This window comes from Chiroxiphia lanceolata, chromosome 9 (assembly GCF_009829145.1).
Source record: "Chiroxiphia lanceolata isolate bChiLan1 chromosome 9, bChiLan1.pri, whole genome shotgun sequence".
NCBI lineage: Eukaryota > Metazoa > Chordata > Aves > Passeriformes > Pipridae > Chiroxiphia > Chiroxiphia lanceolata.
In genome coordinates this window covers 31,121,297-31,137,525 of record NC_045645.1, presented here as the reverse complement: position 1 = coordinate 31,137,525, position 16,229 = coordinate 31,121,297, and the positions used below count along the sequence as shown (strand labels likewise).

At 42.4% G+C, this 16,229-nt stretch overlaps 1 protein-coding gene across 13 annotated transcripts in view; it reads left to right on the top strand.

The window, feature by feature from the left end:
* The window catches only part of RC3H1 (ring finger and CCCH-type domains 1), a 58,692-nt gene that overhangs the window by 18,826 nt on the left and 23,637 nt on the right, over window positions 1-16,229 (top strand). For 12 of the 13 annotated variants that reach the window (XM_032697186.1, XM_032697199.1, XM_032697194.1 and 9 more), the window contains exons 2-7: window positions 3,632-4,000; window positions 11,069-11,189; window positions 12,297-12,536; window positions 13,553-13,728; window positions 14,553-14,753; window positions 15,861-15,993. In XM_032697186.1, coding sequence (XP_032553077.1) covers window positions 3,770-4,000; window positions 11,069-11,189; window positions 12,297-12,536; window positions 13,553-13,728; window positions 14,553-14,753; window positions 15,861-15,993 — 1,102 coding nt within the window. In that variant the 5' untranslated portion in view covers window positions 3,632-3,769. The remainder of the gene's footprint in view (window positions 1-3,631; window positions 4,001-11,068; window positions 11,190-12,296; window positions 12,537-13,552; window positions 13,729-14,552; window positions 14,754-15,860; window positions 15,994-16,229) is intronic. The other variant, XM_032697191.1, reaches the window with a different exon arrangement.

The window sequence follows — 16,229 nt, the reverse complement described above, 5'->3', positions numbered from 1 at the left end:
AAATAACAAAATCAGTCTATAGTTTAGTGTGGTATTTTGTGTCTTGGAGTATCTTCATGCTTAATTACACCTTTTTGTCTTCCAGTTTATGTACTGCGATGTGCCTTTTTAGTTTTTTGTTTTCTTGAGTTTTGACGTATCTTTATTTTCTTCAGTCACTAACAAAGTGTATGTAGATATGTGTTTAAGGCATTAGAAGGTATCAGGTGTGAAATAGTGAGTTGAGTTGGGTTAAAAATGTAATATTATGGAAGTGGGGGCTTATTTAAATGGTTATGTCTTTTATAAATGTTTACATTCTTTACATTTTTCTCACCTCTGGCATAATGCTGGAAAGAAGCATTTTTAAAAACAAACAAACTACACCATGAAAGTGAATATGCTTTTCCTACCTTATCTGTACAGGGAAGTGTTCTCCTTCTGTGGTGATGTTCTAATAGCTGACTGTGGTAATGAAACTGTCTTGTTTCCATTGTTTGATTACCATCTCTAATGTCTCCTGTTTAAAGAAGCTCTTTAAAGTTAGAGACTATTTTTTCCCCAGTTATTTCCAAGGTCATAGCAAGTCCTAAACCTTGTGACAAGGCACACACCTTTGCCAGCTTCGTTTCTGAACGTGTCTACCCCATCTGGATGCTTTGTGCCTGAGAGAATTTTATGTTGTATCTCAGCACTTGGCTCTGCTTCCTTGTGTGAAGGTTGAGGATCCAGCAGGAAAACGGGACCATATATGTGGAAAGCTGTGGCGGCAGCAGGAGGACTTGGTTTCGTGCCAGCCTGTATTGTCTGCAACTCGTCAATCCTTGGTCCCTGTGATGCCATTCCTGTCTTCTGTGGGACCGGAGGAATTCCACAGTTCTGTGCTGATCTGATTTATTAGCAGTGCAGGGTTTGTTGCTCCAACAGCTATTCTTTTCTCCTGTGGGGAAGAGGTTGGCTGTATCCTGCCAATTAGCCATCTGTTCCAGCAGCCAGGCTGTGCTGGAGTAGATGACTTCCTGAGGCTTCTCCCAGCCCTATATTCTGTTCTCAGTGCTGTCTGTGGCCTTCCTTTGCCATGGAGGCACCCAGACACATCCACAGGCACTGTGGAGTCTCTGAGAGTTCTGATTATGTATAAGCTTTGCTTCCCTTGTTTCCCCCAGCCTTTTGAGACCTGCCTTGACGTGGGATCATGGATGCCACTAATTACTCCCTCCCTCCCTAGACTCCCCAAACTTCTCTTTCAACTTGATTTTGTAAATAAATATGACCTATTTCATTATGCCAGAGCTACAGGTAGGAACAGCATGTCTCTGTTTACTGGGGTTTTTAAATGAGTTAACTCATATTAAGGTTGCGTTTAACTCCTTTGTTCCAGTTCGGAGCCTGGGATGGTGGAGCCTCCATGTCCACGTCCACATTTTATTCTTGATGGTACAGCTTCATATTAGCTACTGGTTTTAAATCTCCTCAATTAGCAAGAAACTGTTCTTAATGCTTGGTTAATAATCTGTGTTTCACATAGGCTGTTCAGTTTGTTTCTGAATCGCAGATGAGTCTGGGAAATTGTTGGTAGATATTTTAATAGCAGTGTGGCCTAAAGGAAACAATGTGATTCAGCTCTCAGATTTTGAACCTCCGATGGTATTTCACAACACTAGATTTATCAAACTGTGTTCTACTCTCTGCAGAAGGACTTCTGTGGAGTTTCCAGCTAATTTCTCTTGCAGATTTGGTTTACAAAGAGTAATTCTGGCTGGAATACTTGATACCAAAGTTTACTTAAAATATAAGGAAGCAAGGGAAAGCTTGGAAATAAATTTCCTGGATGTTTTAGTAAGTTAGTTCAGTGAAGTAACTTAAAAGTATGAAAGATTTCACTTGGGTTGTGGTGTTACAAGTAATGGAAATGATCTACCTGTCTGCTGACAAGATGAAAAAAATGAGTGCTTTGCTATTAAAGAGGTGATTTGGAGGGGGAACCCTGAACAACCTTGACATCTTCTGGTTGTTCAGTGGTGGTGGTAGGGTTAACCACATGCAGTGCCTCTTCCTCTGCCTGGATAATATTGATTTCTTATTGATCCCTTTCGGGCTGGGCACCAGGGCTGGTGGGGTTGTACGTTGTCTTTTGAAGAGACAAGTGATTTTTTTTTCATAGAATCATGAAGTACCCTGAGCTGGAAGGGACACACACGAATCATCCGAGTCCAACTCCTTTTCATTAGCTTTAAAACTAAGCTTTAATGTTTGATGAAACGTGGCTAAAAGCTTAACTAGTAACTCTTCATTGTTTGCCTTGGCAAAATGATGTTAATGGTGAACAACATTGCACTAAATTCTTGAAAAAATGCCTGAGGCTTTTCAGTCTCTGTTTTAGCATTAGATTTTTTTTTTGGTGCTATTTTAAAATGCTTTGATTTTGAATTGCACAACTCTTAATTTGAAGTTTCTCTCTTTGCCTTTAGAATTGAGATTTTAATTTAAATTGTGAGGTTGTTTTTTAAGCTGAGATTTGATGGCAGGTTGCTGTTTTGCTTATGTGAGAACTTTGTATCAGAACAGATACTAACAAACCAATGCACACTCATGGGTTTGAAACTGAAGCCAGTGGCATGTGGGAAAGAGAAACTACCACATCTGGGTGGTTGGGCTGGGGTTTTTGTTGGTGTTTAGCTGCTAGATATAGAAAAATTGGTTGTAAATCATTGACCTGCCCTCTCTTTTTTTTTTTTCCCCAACTCCACTCGTGATAGAAAGTAAGCCAGACATCAGAAATTATTTTATTACCAGTTTTCTTTCTGATAATGATTGTTTTCATCCATCTGTTCTTTTATATTTCTCCTCACATGAGTTCTGCTGGGGTTTTTTTGTTCCAAAGGGATGTCTTTTCTTCCGTTGCCTCATAATTAGTAACACTTGATCCTCTTAGCATTTTGATTTGAAAGTGCCAAGTGATAAAGACCTCCTAGGTTCTCCTCTATTGTAGTTTATGTGATTTCTCAATACATTAAAGATGTTGCTTTCTTTGTCAATATAATCTCTAGATAGGCAGGGAATGATGTGCATTGGGCTCAGAAAAGGGGCCTTGAGACATTCTAGAAATGTTCTTCTCTCTGGAGGCTGGGACAGCTCCCACCTTTCCAGAGTCATTGTGTGCCAATCCGGAGCCCACTGGACTCTGAGGAAAGCTTGCTTGTGATAAAAGCTTTGTCTAAGCAAAATTATTTAAAGCTCATAATGAATACCATGAAAAAAATTGTTTTGGTGGAATAAGCACACTAGCCCTTCAAAAAGGGTCTTTTTTTATTCAAATCTTATTGATGTTAATTGGCTCGTTTATGAAGAAAAAAAGAGAACATAAAACTGTAAAGCCTAATTAGCCTTATAACTTCAATGAGATCTGTTGCCTATTTTTTTTTAAGCTGTATAACAGCAGAAATGGTTTAAAGTGGCTTTTCCAGTGCCAGAGACTAGCTGGAATTAAAGCAGGTCATGACTCAGTCCTGTATTTAGTGTCAGAACTGCACTCCCTACCTCACATTCCCAGTTCAGCTGTACCTCGACAAGTGCTATTTATTGAGCTCAAAGGGTCTCCCGTGCCTGTTCCAGTACAGAATGCTCACTGTGTCTTTCTGCTTCCTTCTAGGTTATGTTTCACACTATGTGCTGACTGTCTGTACTTACAGAAGATATTTAAAAACAAACAGACTTTTTTTTCCCAAGATTTTGATTCCAGTGGAATCTGTGCTTTAGATTTTTGTCTTGTCGATTAACTCCTGAAGCAATGCCTGTACAAGCTCCACAATGGACGGATTTTCTCTCCTGCCCAATTTGCACACAGACGTTCGACGAAACCATCCGGAAGCCCATCAGCTTGGGTTGCGGCCACACCGTCTGCAAGATGTGCCTCAACAAGCTCCACCGTAAGGCATGTCCCTTCGACCAGACCACTATCAACACAGACATTGAACTCCTCCCTGTGAACTCGGCCCTGCTGCAGCTAGTGGGTGCTCAGGTAACAGTGCTTTGCTTTTCTTCAAAATCTGGGGTTGTGTTATTTTCCTTCTTTCTTTTAGGAGAATAAGTTGTGACTGATGTTAATGGTGTGTGGAGTACTCATCTGCCTTTATTGTAAATGTCTACAAAAAGTTGCAGAGGTACCTGGAACAATAGTTTAGATCTTGATTCTACTGGTTGCTGACTGTGATTTTTGTTACATCTAATTCAGTGTAACCGTGGGCTGTCGCCAGAATGGGTTTGTCCTGTTCCCTTCCTTCTTCCCTGACTCTTACCTAGCCATGCTCTGCTGAAAGGATGAGCTGCTGGATCACTGAGCTTATTTAGTGGGAAGCCACTAAAGAATTTCTGTTGTAGGTTATGTGCTTTCCTATAAGACCTGTGGCCAGCTGTCCCAAAAGCAGGTCAGAAGTGTAAGGGAAGTGGGACAGGCCCCTCTGGTAGCAGCCTTTATACAGCCTTATGTTTAATTTGAAACTGTGCACTGGAAATGCAACTTCCTGAGCTGACATGTCGCTCTAAATCCATGTGGGTGGATGGGGGCAGCCTGCCCAAGCCTCCCGTTTTTGCTGAAACAGGTACCGGTGAGGTCAGCTGAAGGGCTGATCTGATGGGGACGAGTGTCCCTGATGCAGATGACTGCCTCAGGAGAGGGGCAGGGGTGTGTGGAAAGCAGGATCACCCTGTTCAGCTCAGACCTAAATTGGCATAAACTTATCATGCTTAGATTACTAGTAGCTTCCTGTGACCCGCACCTCCCAAAGCTGGGCAGGATTGTGGACCTGGAAGAGGAGGGGCAATCATGTCTAACCTAGGGGTGAGGAGTGAAAATGTAAATGGGGACAGTTACCATACAGGGGTGGTTGTTTTGGTTTGTTCTACTTCCGTGTCTGGGCTCAGCAGAGTTGAAATCAGCAGGAAATTCAGTGAGATCCATAGTTCAGGGAAAAGGAAAGAATTTTGTGGAGGAGCTGTAAAAGATGTGGAGGAGAGAAAGATACTCTTAGGTTGCTTTTTGTTAGGTACTGGGACCTAGAGATCCAGCCATGTTCATCCAAGTTCATCAAGTAATATGGCTAATTTGGTGTTATTTTTCTGTGGTGTGTGGCATAGAAGTTATTCTACAAGTTTAAAATGCAGTGATGTTTCTGGCTGTGCTGAGTGACTCATCCTGCTCTGCAGGAGAAGGCAGTGAGACTCTGCACTCCCATTTCTGTGATATGCCACCATCTTTGAAGAGCTTCCAAGCACTGAGATCTGTGGGTGATGCCATAAGTAAACATTGTAATTCTCTTTCTCCCTTACATCTCCTTCCTTCCTCTTTGGAGTGTCTAGAGTAGTTCCAGCTGTACCCAAATGTCCACACTTGTGATAAATGTCTTGCATTTTTCGGTTGGTTTGTGCATTTGTTAAGCTTTGTGAGAAGCTATGTGATAAACTTGATCTTTGCCTGAATTACAATATCCATAAAAACAAGATCCTCTGGAATGAAATGGAAAACCACCCTGCCTCTGTATGGGTAACTGAGAATTTTATTCTGGTTTTGCCAGTTAGCCAGCCAGAGTTTCTCATCCATACGTGTGAGGTATGAAGAAGGAAGAGAGGCTTTATAGTGTTGTTTGTCTTGAGACTCTGGGTCCTGGCTTTGAACTAATGACAGCATTTCGTGCTCCTTTTTACATCTTAGAATTTCACGTGATCAAGATTCACAGGACCTTGTTCCCTGATGACCTTCAAGCTGCAAATGCCACCAAAAGAGACAGTATTCCCACACCCCTCATTTGCCACTCACTGCTGCATGTTTGCTGCTCTCAGCAATTCTGGTACCTAAACGATAATCATGGATCTTAGCTGGATGTTTATTACTGAGAAACTTTCCCCTTAAGAGAAGTTTGTACCACCTTCCCAGCCAGCTCCTAATTTCAACATGTGAATGAAATCAGTGTTCAGTACAACTCACCCTCCTTTCTCTTCCCTGCCCCTTCCTGGCAGCTCTTGGAGTGTTTACCAGACTATGGAGTACTAGAAAATAAGTACGCTATTTCACTGGGGAGGACAGGGAAACAGTTACTATTTCCCACTAGCCTCTCTAAGACCATTTTTTAAATCTTCATAGAGAAAAGGGCTTGATTAAGGACAAATTTAAAAAAAAAATAAAGTACTTTAGAGAAACTAGTGATTTTGAACTATGTCCTGTTAGAGAACGTGGGTTCTCTTTGATACGTATCAACAAAAATGGTCTGTGAGCAGCAATCCAGCTTTCAAAGCATGAGTGGTATCGACTTCAGTTGAAACCAAGCCCATTTTTCTTGTTCCGCTTCATGGTTTAGTTTCAGGAGGGTCTGTGTGTCATTAGCGTCCCTTAATCTCCAACAAACACCTGGACACCTTAAGCTGAGTCCATGGAGACGAGTAATACCTTATTTTTAAACTATAAATTCCAAAAAAACAGGTTTCATTTTAGAAGGAAATTCAGTACAGCACAATTAAAACTTTTATCTGTGAGGGGGAAGAACAGTTTGTTCTTTTCCCTTTGGGGAGACTTCTGAGAAGTTCACACTTTTATATGTGTTAAGTGCTTTTTTGCTGGAGGCAGAGGAGGAGACCAGGCTGTTTAAAGAAACAAATCTATTCTGCTGTGACTGGCAGCAGTTATGGGATTCCAGGGCAAGTCACTTTGGCACAGTGAGTGAAATAAGCAGGGCTGTACTTCAGAGGGAAAACGTACTAAACTTGTCACACAGTTGCCTGGGGAAGCAGTAACCTATTTCTCTGACAATAGCATTCTCTCTCTGGGTTGGTTTGCCACTTTAATGTTAAGAAGGGTTGTTTTCTTACTTGAATTACAGACTCTTTCTCAGTTTTCCCTCTCCCTACCCCTTTCCAGAAATGAAACCTGTTGTTGCCCAGGTTATAGCCACCCTTGATGTGAAAATTAACTGTTAGAGGGACTCAAGTTTCTGCCTGCTCCCCTATCTATAGCGTGTTACAGGTCAACAGTGCTTACAGGGGCTGGGAGGCAGTGGTCATGGAATCATTGATTGATTTGGGTTGGAAGGGACCTGGAAGCTCGTCTCATTCCACCCCCTGCTGTGGACAAGGACACCTTCGACTAGAGCAGGTTGCTCCAAGTCCCATCCAACCTGGCCTTGGACAGTAGAGGAATGGGAGATTCCACAGCCCCTCTGGTTGGGTAATTCAGCCTACCAGATTAGATGAGTTCAGCAGATGAGGGAGCAGAAGGGATTGTAAGGGGAAGATGAGAATTATTATTCCTGGGAGGGCTGGAAATAGCTGAGCCCTAAACAGAGCTAAGCATATTGTGAGGGAAGGGAGGCTCAATGGCTTGGGCACAAACCAGTAAGGCACTCCTGGGATACCTTGCTTCTTACACTTCTTGGGTAAAGAAATCCCTTAAGCCTGTTTCTGTGGGAATGGCATTTAGAATTTTAGCTATTCCAGCATCCACATGTTACTCACTACGTGCAACTATTTTAAGCATTCACCTGGCCCATGTTTTGAAGGTGCATAATCATGGATCTGTCATCTAAGCTCTTCCCTCGTGCTTTATTAACCCATGAAGCAGCAGCATACACATTCCAAACAGGTGACGTAGGGTGACAGAAATGCCTGTGGTGCTTTAATGTCTTTCATAGTCTCCTCTTGGACACGACAGATACATTGGGCAATGGAATCATGTACATGATGAGAGAATGGGTGGAGTGATCTTAACTCACAGCCCTTTCAAAAGGGGAAGATTGCAATTGCAGAGCTATTAGAGGCTTGTTTGATCATTTTTTATTGTAACTTTTGGTGAAATGAAGTGCCACAGAAGAGGAATTATCTGTGAAGAAGTTGTCCCTAATGTAAACCTTTGAGGAACTGAAGACACTAGGCTTTTGTTTGGGTTTTTGTTTGGGTTTTTTGGGAGGGCAGGAAGCAAATCCTCCATTCATAGGGAGGAGGGAGAAAGAGTTTTCAAACCAGACAAAAAGGGGTTTAGTCTGTTTAACATGTTCTCGTCCTGTGCAATTAGATGTCTAATGGTAATTAGTGACAACTCAAGCTGACATCCTTCATCAAATTACAGTTAAATCACCAATTCCAAATCACTGCCTGCTATGAGGCGATGCTTTAGCATTCTTTTCCGGTCCCCTTCCTTATGCCATCATAAGCTGCCTCTTCCCCTCTTCCCACAGCCACAAGCCAAGCTGATGGGCAGCATTCCACTGCTGGGATCCTCACAGGCATTGCCAAGGCAGATGCAAAACCCTCACAAATCTCAAGCAATTAAACATCTGAGATCATTTTTCCTGTCTCACTCTCGTCCCTCCTGGGAGATGTCGGTTACATGATGTGAATATATTTGCAGTAAAAACTGTGATAAGGGTGTGGTGTCTGAGAGAATGGAATATGGAATGATCTTGAAAATAATGAACTCACTCTGCAGGGCATATATTCTAGGGCTCTTGAGAGAGGTTGTAAACAGCAGTGACCATAGGGTCATTCTCCATGCATGCTATTAAAAGGATTTTTTGCAAAGGGGAAGTGAAAATGCTTTGGAGTTGAATTATTTCTCAGTTGTCCCTCAGCAATTTCACGATGGAACCAAAAATAAAATTCACATTTCCTGTGACTTTTATGAATCACGTCTTTACAGTTTTTCTCTTGGGAGATGCTGTTCTTACAATCATCCTAACCCTAAAATATTAAAGTAACTCTTGCAAGTGCATAGAATAGAACCAGCAAAAGGAAAATTATTTGTGAATTTTATTGTGAGGTGCATTAGCATGAGTGACAGTGAAGTGTGTGTGGGGAGAAATAAAGGCAGGTAGTGTCGAACAGCTTGATTAACTCCTGGAGGTTTTTCTCTGCCAGCTTTTCCCCAGGGGAGGGGGAAGCTCTCTGTTAGTTGCCTAGACAGCCCTTCTGTCTCGCTGGTGGCTCTGCTGTGTCTGGCATTCCAAAAACGGCTCTGAATGTGTGCTAAAGCCCCTTCAATTCAGGGCCAAAGCCCGGGCTGAACAGGCTTCCTGTCCCACGTCTGTCCCCAGCCCCCTTTGTCTTGCTGGGGGTTGTGGTTTGAGTTGTAACCGGTGTGGATGGAATTGCTGCAGGAATAAGGAGGGATTTTCACAAAATCTATGCCCACAATAACTAAGGCAGGGATGGGGCAGGCTCTGTCTGGGCACACGAGGGGGAGATGTCTTTGGGTAGTGGATCCAGTTCTGTTGGGTGACGGCCTAGGCAGAGCCATATGCTAAAATGGCAGTGGCTTCGAAAGGGAGGTGTGCAGTGTTCTGTCAACATGCAAGTAAATATCGAAGGTGTTAGTATTTGTTTCCCAGATCCCAAGAAACCAGTCTTTTGAAACAGCCCTCGCTGTAAGATCCATTTGTGAAATCTCCTTTTGCTGAAAGCTTTCTTGCTCACAGACTCATAAAACCCCTCAAATCGAGAAACCAAAACACCCCAGACAAACCCTCCCAAAATTAAAACCAAAAAGCCCAGAACATGACAAGTTAACTGCAGTCAGTGAAAAGGCCAACCTTGCTGTCTTGGCTTTGGTTTTCCCTTTAATGGGAGTGAAAGAGGCTGTGCCTGATCCAGGCTATCTTGATTATGTTAGTCTTGGGATGGTATCAACTATCTTAATTGCAGCTGATATTTTGCACTCTGAGATTATTTTTGTTGCCTGCTGTAAAAGCAAGAGTCAGGTAGATAGTAACTTTTTATTTTGCTCTGTGTGTCAAATGAGCAACTCAGCAGAGATTGTTGTGTAAGGAGAAGTGTGATAATGTGATTGAAACATTACTGTCTATTAAAATAGATGGGAAAGCTCCTGTCCCCATTGGTGATGACAACTGTATCTGTATGTCTGTGTATATGTATATATATATATATATACAATTTATATATATTCCCTGCTTTTATTCAGTGCTGCCATAACACTGCTTTTCCCAGGGCTGGGTTGCACGTGAGGGTGGGTGGGTTTGTAGCTGTATTTAACTGAGGCATTAAAGGCTTGTGCTTGTAGATTGAGGGCCTGGGTTGGTCCCCATAAGCAGCTATGTGGGATTAGCAGGCTGTTATTGCCACTGGGATAGGGATTGACTTGGAAATAGAACTCTGAGATCTGTTTGTGCTTTGACAGCATATGCAAAACGTGCTTGTGTTTAGTCTTCTGAGAAATTCCAGTCCTCTGTGCTGTCATGTTGGATTGACTGCTGAATAGTGATGTTGAGAATGTTAGTGCAGTGCTATTCTGCAGCCTGAAATTTGCTTAAAGCTTTTAAGAATTAACCTGGAGGAAGGCAAAAACAAAATCATAACTTGGGGAAGGAGTGGTCCAAATCCCTTTGAAAAGTCCTGATTTCTGATGAATGTCTGGATGAAGACATTTCACCAGGAAAAAAAAAAAAAAAAACAACAAAAAACAAACAACCAAACTCATGAATGTCAGGGATGTGTTCATATGCACTGTGTAGGATAACTTGGTCTTGCTGCTTGTTAATTTGGTCTAGTCAGAATATGTTCCAAGGGTGTCATAGTGTATTTGCTGCTAAATCTTTCTCCTGCTAATCTAAGTAGCTGTAATTTATCCCTGGATGATTTTAGAGCCGTGAGGCTCTAGATACAAATCAGTACTTACCTGCAGACCAGGGTTCTTCTGATTTATTTTTTTTATTTCCCTTCCCCCCCCCCCCCCCCCCCCCCCCCGCTTTTTTTTTTGGCCAGCCAGCTTTGGGGATGTTTCAATGAGCGTCATTTTAGCCAAAGTTTTGTAGTTATAGGAAGTGCCATGTTAAGCCTCCTGCTTCTAGTTCCTGTCAGCCACTAAATAAAGGAAATCTACTAAACATAAATTCTCTGTCTTTTTGTTTTCATTTCACTGGGGGTTTTTATGCTGTTTGTTCAGTAAACAAGCTGAAAAAAGGGTTATTAATATAGGAAAAACACAGAAGGGGAATAAAACAGGAAATGCTTCATAGTAACAAGTGTTCGTAAGCATGACTGTCACTTGTTTATGCATATTCATGTAAATGTACATGTCATCCCTCTCCAGGTTCCTGAGCAGCAGCCAATTACTTTATGCAGTGGAGCTGAAGACACCAAGCATTATGAGGAGGGCAAGAAATGTGTGGAAGAATTGGCATTGTACCTCAAACCACTCAGCAGTGCCAGAGGTAGTTTCTGCATTGCTGCCTTGGACAGTGAGAGTGGGGAAACAAATAAGATGCAAAATAAACTATCCAAATGATTAGTTAGTCTGTTTGAAAAATGAATATAAACCTAGTTTAGAAACAAATTGAAGCAGATTTCCTAAATGTTAAGATTATGTTTTCGTGGTGGGCGTGTGGGTGTGGAATTATGGAAGGTGTCAAAAGTAATTCTGAGAAAAGGCTGAGCTATTTGGCCATGATATAGTGAGCTGAGACAAACTGCAGACTAAGTAAAAATAGACTTTTTTCAGTTCTGCTTTGTGATAACAAGATCTTACACAGGAGCTGTATCAGTCTGAGTAATTCTAGCTTAGCAAACCTGCACTGTATTCAATAGTATGGATTTTATCTGCACCACATGTGCTGGACTTGGACAATCTGTCAGCCCAAGGAGTGGAGTTGAGCATCCTGGGCATCAGGTTTTCAGAAATGAATTTTTACAGGGAGTTGTCTCAGTCCTTTCTGCCCAGAACAGTGTGACAGCAGCATGACTCTGGGTAGTAGTGGCCCGGTGAATAAGCCCTGGCTGTACAACAAACTCAGCATGGCAGCCATTTGCCTAGTGAGTCACTCGTTCCTTTATCCTGGATTAAGTGGCTCCCAGCACTTTGTGAATCAGAGTTTTTGCACCCCAAGCAGTTCAGGACTCATGTGTAAGCTCAGTTTGGCTGGGCCAAAACAGTGGACATGTCAGATGTGGGCAGGAAACTAAATGTCTTGTGAAAACAAACCAAGATCCCAGTGATCCCTGAAGTTCATGAATAAGGGATGAACTGAGAGCGTGGGACAAACTACCCTCATGCTGAGAGGATTCATTAGAGGCTCCACCTTCTTAGAGAGCTAAATCAGCCAATCACAAGACATAAACCTGTGGGGAAGCTGACTCCCAGGAGACTGCTTTTAATGCCAAATAAGACAAGGTGGCAAAAATGAACATCTGATATGCCTTGTGCAGTGCTCTGTTTGACAAAGTGGACATCAGGTTTGCACTGTACAGTACAGTCACTGAAGGCTGGCACAAAAAGAGGAAATATGAGGTGGTTTATTACTCTGTTTCATTTTGTTTTGAAGGTGTGGGTCTCAACAGTACTACGCAGAGCGTGCTGAGTCGTCCCATGCAGAGGAAACTTGTGACATTAGTCCACTGCCAGCTGGTGGAGGAGGAAGGGCGGATCAGAGCCATGCGAGCAGCACGGTCACTGGGCGAGAGAACAGTCACAGAGCTCATTCTCCAGCACCAGAACCCTCAGCAGCTCTCTTCCAACCTCTGGGCTGCAGTGAGAGCCAGAGGCTGCCAGTTCCTGGGGCCAGGTAGATGACACGGCAGTGCCACTGCTGTGCTGGAAGCCGCTTAGAACTGAGCCATCAGTAAATTAAATTTCCCGAGTGGTTTTATTAGGCAGCAGCTTAATTTCTTAATAGTAGGTTGGGCTGTTGGGCTGCTGTCATGGACTTCCTTGCATTTTTAGTGCTTTTGCAAGTCTTCTGTGAAATTCAGAATAACGTGTGTCCTTTTCTTGTCATAAGATAAATGAGAAGTAGTTTCTCTTGCTATTCCTTGAAGAAGTAAGACCCTCCTAGAAAAAAGTTTACTAGAAGAGGCTGGACTTGGCTTCTTTGCCTTCTTTGGGGTAATAAACATACATATCAGTTGGGGGGATAGATTTGTTACAGTTATGTGCACACATTTTTAAAAAGTTATGTACTTAGAAATTACATTCCTTTGCTTAGAATACCAGAAAAAAATCAATTTTGCTTAAAAAAAAAAAAAGTCTCATTATGGAAAATATAGGCTTCACTTTTTGAGTCTTGAAATATGCAGCCAACTTCTTAAACTAAAAATACACTAAAAATAACACTTTTCACCCACTGAAACAGATTAAGAAGGGCTGACTTTGAGATGCTCGCTTTGGTACCACTCCAGGCAAGAGAGAGGCTTGTTACCAAGCAAAATAGAGGTGCTGCAGCACCTGAGTTATTTGCGTGAGCACTCATTGCTCTTTTACCTGCATGGGAATGAACCTTACCCCCTTCCTCAGCCTGTCAGCATTTTCTGCTGGAGTAGGTGTGGGACATAGATAATATGCTTGGAAAACTCTTACATTAATAATGAAGAGGTGTACAGACAGGAACAAAGAAGTCTTCCTATCGGATGGTACCCAGAATAGATGAAATAATAATTTCATAATTTCACGTGGGTTTGTGTGTGTGTTGGGGGAGTTTGTAGCTGGTCTCCCACTTGTAGGGAACCAAGAAATTGTGCACAAATCGTTCCTGTGCTTCTCTCATCCTTTGTCTCTTTTCTTCATGTTTCCCCCCACCCTCAGCAATGCAAGAGGAGGCTTTAAAGCTGGTCCTGCTGGCTCTGGAAGATGGATCTGCTCTGTCACGAAAGGTCTTGGTTCTCTTTGTGGTGCAGAGGCTGGAGCCCCGATTCCCTCAGGCTTCCAAAACTAGCATTGGGCACGTTGTCCAGCTCCTGTACAGGGCCTCATGCTTCAAGGTATGAAGAAGATTCTGCCTGGAGATTTCATAATGCTATGAAAACTGTTTGCACTTTCGAGTTTCCTTGTCCTGTAACATTAAATGTGCCTAAAAAAATGTATAGTTATAGAAAGTATTGCTCATGAAATCCCATGTGTGTTTGGAGAGTTCTTTGTACAGCTGTGATGGCAGCATAGGCTGAAACTGCATCTTGGAGCTCTAAAGCTAGGATTTGACTCTGTCCAGTCTAATAGATGCACAGTTACAAAACCTGGATGTAAGCCAACATTCTTATCTCCTTAGAAGTGGCTTAAAGCTGGAAGATCCCTAGTTCTGTTAATTCACTGGTGATGTGGTCACAAACAAAGAAATAGGAGCCTCTTGGACATGAGAGTTGTATGAAGAGAATTTAAGCTGTCTAGTGCACTTTGTAGTACTTAATGATCCTTTAGTTAGGTGTTCAACCTAAATGTCATTCACTTTTGCTAAATGAGTAGCAAAATGCTTTGGTTGTGCTAATTGTACCCTCAAACAAAATTCTGAAATGCAGATCTCCTTGATTGGAGAAGTAAGGTGTGAATGCTGTAAAGTCAGTTAGGAAGTGTGACGCTTTCACCAGGTCAGAGTCTGAGTAAATGATGTTTTTTATCCATTTTATAGTGGCTCATCTCTTCATAGAGTGTATTATTTTAGCAAAAACTGATGTTCACTGCATATTGTCATACTTGAGTTTAGTTTGGGAGGAAGGACTTAGCTGCTGACTGAAGATGTCAGTTGTCTTGGGCTTCACATAATCTCTGGCTTATCCTGCTTAATTACCTTTGACTCATTTTTCCCCGCTAGGTGACAAAGCGAGACGAGGATTCCTCCCTGATGCAGCTGAAGGAGGAATTTCGGACCTACGAAGCTCTGCGGAGGGAACACGACTCCCAGATAGTTCAGATAGCCATGGAGGCAGGTTTACGCATCGCCCCAGACCAGTGGTCCTCGCTGCTCTACGGAGACCAGTCTCACAAATCCCACATGCAGAGCATCATCGACAAGGTAAAGCCACCTCAAAGCAGCCCAGCCCTCCTTGGATGCAGCTGTGGTAGATTTCGGGGCTTGTATTTACAAACTATGCCCATGTGTACTCGCCCTGTAATCATTTGCCCTGTTATTTCAAAGCCCGTTATGCCCTAAATAATTAGAATGTGTATTTATAACCTGATGAGTCTTGCTCCCTCTGCCATCCTGCTGTCTCTTGCTACTTTACTTCTTTCTGCAGATGGGAAGCCACAAAGTTCAGCTACACAATTGGGATGTGACCTTTGTGAACAGCTGACAACTAGCAGTGTAGTGACAGAGGTTAATGGTCTGTGTTTCTGGGCAGGAAACAAATCAGTCCCCCAGCCTATTGCTGAAGTACAGAGGTAGAAGCATATTTTTAAATAAAATATTTGACCTCTAGAAATGCCCAGATCTCTTTGTGTTTAGAAGCAACACGGGCTTTTAAATTAGGGAACTCGCATTGTAAGTGCATAAATTGGGTGGGAAAAACTGAATCTTGTTGAATGGTTAGGAAAGCTGTGAAACAACTGCATTGGCTGCTGTGCAGGAGAATTAGCTTCAAGATCTGTCTACGGTGTATTTATGCCTTTGCCTGCTTTTTCAAATGTTCTGCCAGGCATCTCCTGAAGGACCTAGGTAGAATTCAAGGGTTTTGAATAATGGAGTTGTGTGATGTTAGTAAATGGAACGTTGCTATTTTTTCCTTGAACCATCTTGCTCTTTGTTGTCTGCTGTACTCAATTTAAAGCAAGGTGCAAACCTGCTGGGGGGCGTTGAAGATATTAGGCTCTTCAGGAATCTAAATTGAATGGTTTCTAATATTGTCCATTTTTAATCTGGGTGCCAGCACAACACAGAAGAAATGGGTTTTACTGCTAGAAATAATACTAGCATCTGTTTTGTCTGTTTAGAGCTGTATTTTAACCTGCAATGTCAGAGAATTGTGCATTCTTGGTAGAAAGGGCTTGCTGAAATGGGCTGGTGCATAAAAAGGTTTTCCTTCAGATTTGGGAGACAGCTCTTGTGAGCTTGTGGAGCAGCCTTCAGAAACCATGAGGATTGCTTTTCCTGTAGAAAGTTAATTATGATAATTTTTTTAAGTTGCAGACCCCAGCCTCATTTGCACAGAGTGTTCAGGAATTAACTATTGCTCTGCAGAGGACTGGAGATCCAGCTAACCTGAATCGTCTGCGACCTCACCTAGAGCTCCTGGCAAATATTGATCCCAGTCCAGGTAAGTCTGGAAAACCTGTAACTTAGGGTTTAGCCAGGAGGAGCTTAACACAGTGGAAAGATTGAAAGCTGATCATCAAGTATAAGGAAGCATCCTGTGACTCATCAACGTAAGATTCTTGGGTGGTATTCAAAGCCAGCCTGGAACAGCAGTAATCTGTGTGAGGAACTGAACTATTCCAAAGCTAAAATAGCTTCCAAAGTATGGCAGGAACCATTTCACCACCTCTCCAAGGT